Source organism: Cebus imitator, unplaced genomic scaffold (assembly GCF_001604975.1).
Source record: "Cebus imitator isolate Cc_AM_T3 unplaced genomic scaffold, Cebus_imitator-1.0 Scaffold280, whole genome shotgun sequence".
Lineage (NCBI taxonomy): Eukaryota > Metazoa > Chordata > Mammalia > Primates > Cebidae > Cebus > Cebus imitator.
In genome coordinates this window covers 3,151,352-3,160,979 of record NW_016107595.1, presented here as the reverse complement: position 1 = coordinate 3,160,979, position 9,628 = coordinate 3,151,352, and the positions used below count along the sequence as shown (strand labels likewise).

At 52.2% G+C, this 9,628-nt stretch overlaps 1 protein-coding gene and 1 long non-coding RNA gene across 5 annotated transcripts in view; both read left to right on the top strand.

The window, feature by feature from the left end:
• The window catches only part of BORCS8 (BLOC-1 related complex subunit 8), a 28,989-nt gene that overhangs the window by 3,265 nt on the left and 16,096 nt on the right, over positions 1–9,628 (top strand). For all 4 annotated transcript variants that reach the window (XM_037728797.1, XM_037728798.1, XM_037728796.1 and 1 more), the window contains exons 2-4: positions 2,700–2,812; positions 3,580–3,644; positions 8,020–8,130. In XM_037728797.1, the coding sequence (XP_037584725.1) occupies positions 2,700–2,812; positions 3,580–3,644; positions 8,020–8,130 (289 nt within the window). The remainder of the gene's footprint in view (positions 1–2,699; positions 2,813–3,579; positions 3,645–8,019; positions 8,131–9,628) is intronic.
• Positions 1–9,628, top strand: part of LOC108284582 — a 21,622-nt gene that overhangs the window by 7,386 nt on the left and 4,608 nt on the right. The window lies entirely within an intron of this gene.

Sequence of the window (9,628 nt, the reverse complement as noted above, 5' to 3'; positions counted from 1 at the left end):
AGTAGCTGGGATTACAGGCATGTGCCACCATGCCCAGCTAATTTTTTGTATTTTTAGTAGAGACGGGGTTTCACCATGTTGACCAGGATGGTCTCGATCTCTTGACCCCGTGATCCACCCGCCTCGGCCTCCCACAGTGCTGGGATTACAGGCTTGAGCCACCGCGCCCGGCCTGAGAAAGTTCTTTTGGGAAGTGCAAGGAAGCGCCAGGCTGGAGGCAAGGAAGGCAGGGAGGTCAACAGCAGCTGGGACATGCAGGACCTCATGGGCCATGGCAAGAAAAGGGGATTTTATTCTCTGGCAGGTGGGAGCCATGGGAGAGTTTAAAGCAAGGGAGGGCATAGATGATTTGTTTATTTGGAGTTCGCCTCATCTGCTGCATGGAGACTGAACTATTGGCAGGAGGGAAGCAGGGAGGCCAGGGAGAAGGTGGGTCCCGTCCAGGCAGGAGATGGCCTTGCCTGGCTGTGCCTGGACCAGTGAGGGCAGTGTGGGACAAGAAAGGCGGGCCCTGCTGGCTGGCTGAGAATACCGTTGTCGAAGCAGACACTGTCATGAGGATTTATGTGCAATTAATTTATCAGGACTGGGCGCGGTGGCTCACACCTGTAATCCCAGCACTTTGGGAGGCCAAGGTGGGCAGATCACTTGACATCAGGAGTTCACAACCAGCCTGGCCAACATGGAGAAACGCTGTCTCAACTAAAAATACAAAAATTAGGCATGGTGGTGGGTGCCTGTAATCCCAGCTACTCGGGAGGCTGAGGCAGGAGAATCACTTGAACCCGGGAGGTGGAGGTTGCCGTGAGCCGAGATTTTGCCTCTGCACTCCAGCCTGGGCAACAGAGCAAGACTCTGTCTCAAAAAAATAAAAATAAAAATTCATCAGGAGACACCTGCAGGGGAGAAGGGGAAACAGGGCTGGGCTGGCTGGCAAGGAGGCTGAGTGAGGGGCGACCTCAGGTAAAATCTGCAGATGGAGGCCTCAGGCTGGGCCTGCAGGGGAGCCCAGGGGGATAAGTTAGGCCTCTGGGTTGTTCAGTGTCCAGCGAGGGACACAGGTTTTCAGATCCCTCACTAGTGAGTGGCGGCTCAGGGCCTCCCGGGACGTGAACTTCCAGGCGCTTTCAGCTCCTGTGGGCATGCTCTGAAGAAGAGTCCCGGGTGAGGTCACGGGGGCAAAAGGAATGCTGGGCAGTGCAGTGGGCAGTAGGGTCCACTACCAGCAGGATTGGGAGGGAAAGATGAGAGGAGTTCACTGGGGGCCGGGCACAGTGGCTCATGCCTATAATCCCAGCACTTTGGGAGGCCGAGGCAGGAGGATCACTTGAGGCTAAGAGTTCAGGACCAGCCTGGGCAACATAGCAAGGCCCTGTCTCTGTTAAATAATGAAGAAAACTAGCCAGGCATGATGGTTCGCACCTGTAGTTCCAGCTCCTCAGGAGGCTGAGATGGGACGATGGCTTGAGGCTGCAGTGAGCCGTGATCGCGCCACTGCACTCCAGACTGAGCAACAGAGCGAGACTCTTAAAAAAAAAAGTTCACTCCTGATGAACTCATCACTCATTTTGTCCTCTCATTAATGTCCTCTTTTTATTTTTTGAGATGGAATCTCGCTCTTATTGTCCAGGCTGGAGTGCAGTGGCACGATCTCGGCTCACTGCAATCTCTACCTCCTGGGTTCAAGCAATTCTCCTGCCTCAGCCTCCAGAGTAGCTGGGACTACAGGTGCCTGCCATAATGCCTGGCTAATTTTTGTTTGTTTGTTTGTTTGTTTTTTGAGATGGAGTCTTGCTCTGTCGCCCACGCTGGAGTGCAATGGCACGATCTCAGCTCACTGCAACCTCTAACTCCCAGGTTCAAGCAATTCTCCTGCCTCAGCCTCCTGAGTAGCTGGGATTCCTGGCACTTGCCACCATGGCCAGTTAATTTTTGTATTTTTTTTAGTAGAGATGGGGTTTCACCATGTTGGTCAGGCTGGTCTTGAACTCCTGATCTCAGGTGATCTACCCACCTCAGCCTCCCAAAGTGCTGGGATTACAGGCGTCAGCCACTGTGCCCAGCATTTTTTTTTTTTTTTTTTTTTTGAGACGGAATTTTGCTCTTGTTGCCCAGACTGGAGTGCAATGGTGCAGTCTTGGCTCACCACAACCTCTGCCTCCTAGGTTCAAGCGATTCTCCTGTCTCAGACTCCCGAGTAGCTGGGACTACAGGCGCCACCACGCTCAGCTAATTTTGTATGTTTTAATAGAGACGAGGATCCTCCATGTTGGTCAGGCTAGTCTCAATCTCCTGACCTCAGGAGATCTGCCCGCCTCAGCCTTCCAAAGTGCTGGGATTGCAGGCATGAACCACCATGTCTGGCCTAATTTTTGTATTTTTACTAGAGACGGGGTTTTACATGTCGGCCTGGCTGGTCTTGAACTCCTGACCTCAAGTGATCTGCCCACCTTGGCCTCCCAAAGTGTTAGGATTATAGGTGTGAGCCACCGTGCCTGGCCTAATTAATGTCATTTTGAGTGAGCCCTGCTGAGACCATTTCCTCCAGCCTGTCACGGGCCAGGGTTGACCTAGCTGCTGAGGGACACACCAGATGCCCCGTCTGCTCTGGCTGGGCTCAGCACTGAAGCAACTAGGAGACTGACACTTTGTCCCCCTACGCCCACCCCACCCCTGCCACCTATGGACCCTGGATCCAGTCACGGACAAGTTCACTGAAAGCGTCTACGTCCTGGCCAACGAGCCGTCCGTGGCCCTGTACCGGCTGCAGGAGCACGTGCGCCGCTCCCTCCCCGAGCTGGCCCAGCACAAGGTGAGCTGGGGCCTGTCGGAAGGAGCAGGGGCTGTCAGGGCAGGAGCCAAGGCCGGGACACCAGCAAGGAGGCATGTGGTGTCATAGCCAGGCCAGAGGCGTGGCGGACAGATCTGGGGTAGATTTTGAAGGAGGTGGCAAGATGTGTGTATGAGTTTATTCTTCGCTGGGTAATTTATATAGGAAGGAGGTTTAATTGACTCACAGTTCCACGGGGCTGGGGAGGCCTCAGGAAACTTAGAATTTGGCAAAAGCAGAAGCAAACGTGTGCTTCCTTACATGGCAGCAGGAAGGAGAAGTATGAGAGCCCAGCAAAGGGGGAGGCTTCTTATTAAAACCACAAGATCTTGTGAGAACTCACTATCAGGAGAACAGGATGGGGAACCGACTCAGTGATTCAGTTTTCTCTACCTGGTCCCTCCCACAACACGTGGGGATTATGGGAACTACAAGGTGAGATTTGGGAGGGGACACAGCCAAACCATACCATTCTGTAATAGTTATGACCCACATGGTGAGGAGGCAGCTGTCTGACTATCTAAGGGAAGGATGTGCCAGGCAGGGGGAAATGTTTGTGTAAAGGTCCTGAGGCATGGTGGCCAGGTGTCCACAGAAAGCCCAGACCCGTGACAGAAGGGAGCTGCAGGAGGAAAAGGCTCTGCATCCACCATGAGGACTCAGGGGAAGCCCCAACCAAGAGAGCTGGGAGGAGGGCCCTCTAAGTGGGGGTGGCCTCCCTTGCCAAACATCTCGTGCGCCCCCTACAGGCAGATATGCAGCGTTGGGAGGAGCAGAGCCAGGGAGCCATCTACACCGTGGAGTACGCCTGCAGGTAAGTGTCACAGCCTCCCCACTGCAGGGCCACCCCTCCGCTGCTCTGGCCTCCTGGGCACCCCAGCCAGCTGCCCAGTAAGCCCCGCTCTGCCTAGCCTACCCGAGTGGGTGTATGTGATCTGTACCACCATTCGCCGGGCCTGGGTCCCAGATGGGTCTCTTCCCTGCACTGAGCCCCTCCCCAGCTGTCACAGGAGAGGGATAAGGATTCTGGGAGATGCCTCTGGGGACCAGCATTTCTCTCCCACAGCCAGGACCACAGATGGACCAGTGGGGTGGACGGCAGCCAGGGGGAAACCCAAAGCACAGATATGGCTGTTTATTTTGAATTATTATTATTTTTTTTTGAGATGGAGTCTTGTCCCGTCGCCGAGGCTGGAGTTCAGTGGCGCGATCTCAGCTCACTACAACCTCTGACTCTTGGGTTCAAGCAATTCTCCTGCCTCACCCTCCCGAGTAGCTGGAATTACAGGCACGTGCCACCACGCCCAGCTAATTTTTGTATTTTTAGTAGAGACAGGGTTTCACCATGTTGGCCAGGCTGGTCTTGAACTCCTGACCTCAGATGATCCACCCATCTCAGCCTCCCAAAGTGCTGGGATTACAGGTGTGAACCACTGCACCCATGATTTTTTTTTTTTTTTTTGAGACAGAGTCTCACTGTGTTGCCCAGGCTGGAGTGCAGTGGCACGATCTCTGCTCACTGCAGTCTCCCCCTCTCAGGCTCAGGGGATTATCCCACTTCAGCCTCCCAAGTAGCTAGGGCTACAAGCGCCTGCCGCCACGCCCAGCTAATTTTTATATTTTTAGTTGAGATGGGGTTTCACCATGTTAGCCAGGCTGGTCTTGAACTCCTGACCTCAGGTGATCCACCTGCCTCAACCTCCCAAAGTGCTGGGATTACAGGCGTGAGCCACCGCGCCCAGCTGGGGTTTCTATTTGTCACTGAACCCTTGCCTTCCATTCCCAAGCCTTATTCCAGTTGCCTCGGGTTGCCCAGTCGGCCTTGGAAGTTCCTGGACTTTGCTTAGTTGTTCTGTTTGCCCCTGACGTGGGCTGTGGGCCATTTTGGTGGTGGCTGAGCAGTGCTCCCAGCAGTTCCCCTGGTGTGTTGCTGTCTGGTGCTGTTTGGTTGTGTAGGCGAAGGTGCCTAGACAGAAAATCCTGCTGCTGGGGCAGCGTTCTGCCATTGGCAGCTTTGGCCCCCTTGGTGGGACAAGGGGTATCCAGACAGACAGTATTTTCCTTAGCTCAAGGAAAAGAAAAGAAATAGGAGTTTCTAGAGCCGGGCCTGGTGCTGCATGCCTGTAGTTCCAGCTACTCAAAAGGCTGAGGTCAGAGGATGCCTTGAAAGGAGTTTAGGGCTGGACGAGGTGGCTCACGCCTGTAATCCCAACACTTTTGGAGGCCAAGACGGGCAGATCACCTGAGGTCGGGAGTTCGAGACCAGCCTAGCCAACGTGGCGAAACCCTGTCTCTACTAAAAATACAAAAATTAGTCAGGCGTGATGGTACATACCTGTAATCCTAGCTACTCGGGAGGCCGAGGCAGGAGAATTGCTTGAACCCGGGAGATGGAAGTTGCAGTGAGCCAAGATTGCACCACTGCACTCCAGCCTGGGCAACGAGTGAAACCTCAAATCAGAACAAAACAAGAAAGGAGTTGAGGGCCAGCCTGGGTGATAGCAAGACCTCTCCTCTAACAAAAAATGAAATGTGGCTGGGTGTGGTGGCTCACCCCTGTACTCCCACCACTTTGGGAGGCCAAGGTGGATGGATCGTTAGAGCCCAGGAGTTTGGGACCAGCCTGGACAACCTGGTGAAACCCTATTTTTACAAAAAGTGCAAAAACTAGCTAAGCCTTATGGCACACACAGTTAGTCCCAGCTATTTGGGAGGCTGAGGTGGGAGGATCGTTTAAGCCTGGGAGGTTGAGGCTGTAGTGAGCAGAGATTGTACCACTGCACTCCAGCCTGGGCAACAGAACAAGATCCTGTTTCAAAAAATATAAAATAGATTGTGACTGACTGATATTGTCAGTGGCAAAAAAAAAAAAAAATAAATAAAAAAAAAAAAAAAAAAAAAAAAAAATCTGTGCTTTCTTCTGCTTCCTGCACCTGTGCCATCTAATCCAGGAACCTAGGCCATGGGTGGCTAAGCACACTTAAGTTTTAACTCGTTAAAATGAAAACGGCCAGGCGAAGTGACTCACCTGCAGTCCCAGCACTTTGGGAGGCTAAGCTGGGAAGATCACTTGTGGCCAGGAGTTGAGACCAGCCTGGCCAACATGGTGAAACTCTATCTCTACTAAAAATACAAAAATTACCCAGGCGTGGTGGCAGGCACTTGTAAATCCCAGCTGCTCAGGAGGCTGTGGCAGGAGAATCACTTGAACCTGGGAGGCAGAGGTTGCTGTGAGCCAAGATTGTGCCCAGCCTGGGCAACAGAGTGAGACTCTATCTCAAAAAAAAAAGAAAAAAAATGAAATACTCAACTCGCAAGTCTCACTAGCTACATTCCAAGTGCCTCTCAGCCAACTCAGTGGATAAAGAACATTTTCATCACCAGTTGCCCCAGACATCAATGGGCTCGGCGGGAGGCCAGCGGGCATTTGTCTTTAGTGAAATAATGTATTTTTAAAAATTTAATTTACTTATTTATTTTTTAATTTTTTTGAGATATAGTCTCGCTCTGTCACCCAGGCTGGAGTGCAATGGCGTGATCTCGGCTTACTGCAACCTCCGCCTCTTGGGTTCAAGTGATTCTCCTGCCTCAGACTCCTGAGTAGCTGGTCTTACAGGTGCCCACCACGCCCCAGCTAATTTTTTTGTATTTTTAGTAGAGACATGGTTTTACCACGTTGGCCAGGCTGGTCTCAAACGTCTGACCTCGTGATCCACCCGCTTCAGCCTCCCAAAGTGCTAGGATTACAGGCATGAGCCACCGCGTCGGCCTATTTTTTTGTTTTTTTTTTTTTTTGAGACAGGGTCTTGCTCTGTCACCCAGGCTAGAGTGCAGTGGTACAGTTACAGCTCCCTGTAGCCTCGACCTCCTGGGCTCAGGTGATCCTCCCACCCTAGCCTCCTACGAAGCTGGGACCACAGGCAAGTGTCACCATGCCTGGCTAATTTTTAAATTTTTGTAGAGATGGGATCCCACTGTGTTGCCCAGGCTGGTCTCAAACTCCCCGGCTCAAATAATTCTCTCTCCTGGGCCTCCCAAAGTGTTGGGATTACAGGTTTGAGTCACCACATCCAACCAGGTTTTTCTTTTTTTTTTTTTTTTTTGAGACAGAATTCGCTCTTGTTGCCCAAACTGGAGTGCAGTGGCACAGTCTCGGCTCACTGTAAACTCCACCTCTTGGGTTCAAGCGATTCTCCTGCCTTAGCCTCCCAAGTGGCTGGGATTACAGGCATGCACCACCATGCCTGGCTAATTTTGTATTTTTAGTAGAGACAGGGTTTCTCCATGTTGGTCAGGCTGGTCTCAAAATCCTGACCTCAGGTGATCCGCCTGCCTCGACCTCCCAAAGTGCTGGGATTACAGGCGTGAGCCATCGTGCCTGGCCCCAGATTTTTCTTTTTTTAAGAGTTGGGGTTCATGGGGCGTGGTGGCTGACACCTGTAATCCCAGCACTTTGGGAGGCCAAGGTGGGCAGATCACAAGGTCAGGAGATTGAGACCAGCCGGGCTAACACGGTGAAAACCCATCTCTACTAAAAATACAAAAAATGAGTCAGGCGTGGTGGCACATGCCTGTAGTCCCAGCTACTTGGGAGGCTGAGGCAGGAGAATCGCTTGAACCTGGGAGGTGCAAGTTGTAATGAGCTGAGATCGCATCACTGCACTCCAGGCTGGGTGACAGAGCAAAACATTGTCTCAAAAAAAAAAAAAAAAAAAAAAGAGAGAGAGAGAGAAAGAGAGAGATGGGGTCTCACTCTGTTGCCCAGGCTAGTCTCAACCTCCTGGGCTCAAGCTGTCATCTTGCCTTGGCCTCTTGAGTAGCTGGGATTACAGGTGTGAACCACAGTGCCCAGGAGAGATACTGCCTTTTCTTTTTTGTTTTACACCCTCATATCTGAGTAATGGCGGAAATATTTTTTATGGCATCTTTATACACTGATACCTCCTTCAAAACGTTACATGTTTCCGTGGCAGTGAAGTCAAAGTTTTCTTTCCATCATATGCTGTTTTGCATAGTTGCTGTCTAGTCATAGCAGGGAAATCTAAAACGTAAGCCCACCGTGAGTCCTCAGGGAAGCCCGCAGCATCACCGAAGCACCCACCAAGCTCTGGTGGTGACCTCTAGTGCTGGGGTGTGGAACCCTTACCTGCAGGTTTGGGGCGCTGATCAGGCCTGTCCTTCCGTTTCAGCGCCGTGAAGAACCTGGTGGACAGCAGCGTCTACTTCCGCAGCGTGGAGGGTCTGCTCAAACAGGCCATCAGCATCCGGGACCATATGAATGCCAGTGCCCAGGGCCACAGGTAGCTCCTGGGACCACCTGTCCCCGCTGCCACTCTCAGCCGCAAGGACCGTCTTTCAGCTGCACTAGGAAATGCTGCTTCTCGCTTATTAAGAAACCTTTCTCTTTCCTCTTGTCCTTTGGTGTCTATAACTTGAGAGTTCAGTCACTCAGTACGCAGGTCCTGAGCTCTGCTGTGTGCCTGGCCCTGGGCTGTCCCCTGGGGACATAGCAGTGACCGAGACAGATGGGCTCACAGGGAGGCATACAGCAACCAGCAGATAAGAGCATGTCAGATGTGCTGGGAGAAATGCCGCGAGGCCCCTCCTAGGAGGTGGCGTGAGTGACACACAGACGATCGGAGGCAGAGGGAGCTCCACTCACGGCAGTGGTGAGGACAGACGCCTGAGGCTGGGCTCCCTGGGAGTGTTCGGGAAGCACGGAGAAGGCTTCTGTGGCTGGAGTGGGCCAGCTGGGGGAGATGGGTCAGGGAGATGGCAGGGGGCTCTCTCCACCCTGTCCCGGGACCCAGAGCTGTGGGAGGCTTCGAGCCGAGGACCAGGGTTCTGAAAACGAAAGGCACTCACAGTCCGTGAACATTGGAGAGAGAGTTTTTAGGAATGGCCCTTCTTTTTGTTTTTTATTGGCATTATAATTTAATAAACACACTTATGAACACACACGTGCTGGGAGCAGGAATGTTACCTTGGGATGCGTCTGGCTCCCACAGATTGGGGTTCTGGCTGGTCTGTCCCCCGCTGGGCATTTGGAAAGAAAGCATCTGTGTTGCTTAACTAGGACACGAGAATTGGCAAAAACAAGACTTGAGTGTGTGTGAGAATGGGGGCGTAGCAATCTTCCCTCAAAGGGTAGCATGAGGTATCTGGGGTTTATCTGGGCTCTTTTGCATCTGAAGAGCGGCTTCTGGCTCCTCTGCCACGGGTTGATGTTGGCAGTTGGAACTAGACTTCACTGAAAAGCCATAGCTCTTACTGTCCACTCAGGGTTTCCAAAAATGCTTTCATATGCCCTGCTTGTGCTCACTGTTGCGAAAACGCAACATGCTCCCGTAGGACATTAGCAGCAGCTTGCGTTGCTAGTAGTACCTCTTTGTAAGCCCTGTGGGTTCAAAGTGCCCAGTCTTGTGTGAGTGAGTCCCAGATACGGCCTCCGGAGTGACTCATCCCACTTTTTAAAAAGTACATATATATATTTTTGAATAGAAACTGTGTCACCATACAATGCCTGGGCTGGTCTCGAATTCCTGGCCCAAGTAATCCGCTCGCCTCGGCCTCCCAAAGTGCTGGATTAGAGGCATGAGCCACCATGCCCAGCCATTTGTCCCCCTTTTTTTTTTTTCGAGACAGAGTCTCACCGTTGCCCAAGCTGGAGTGCAATGGTGCGATCTCGGCTCACTGCAGCCTCCACCTCCTGGGTTCAAGGGATTCTGGTACCTAACCCTCCTGAGTAGCTGGGATTACAGACACACACCACCCAGCTAATTTTTGTATTTTTTTTTT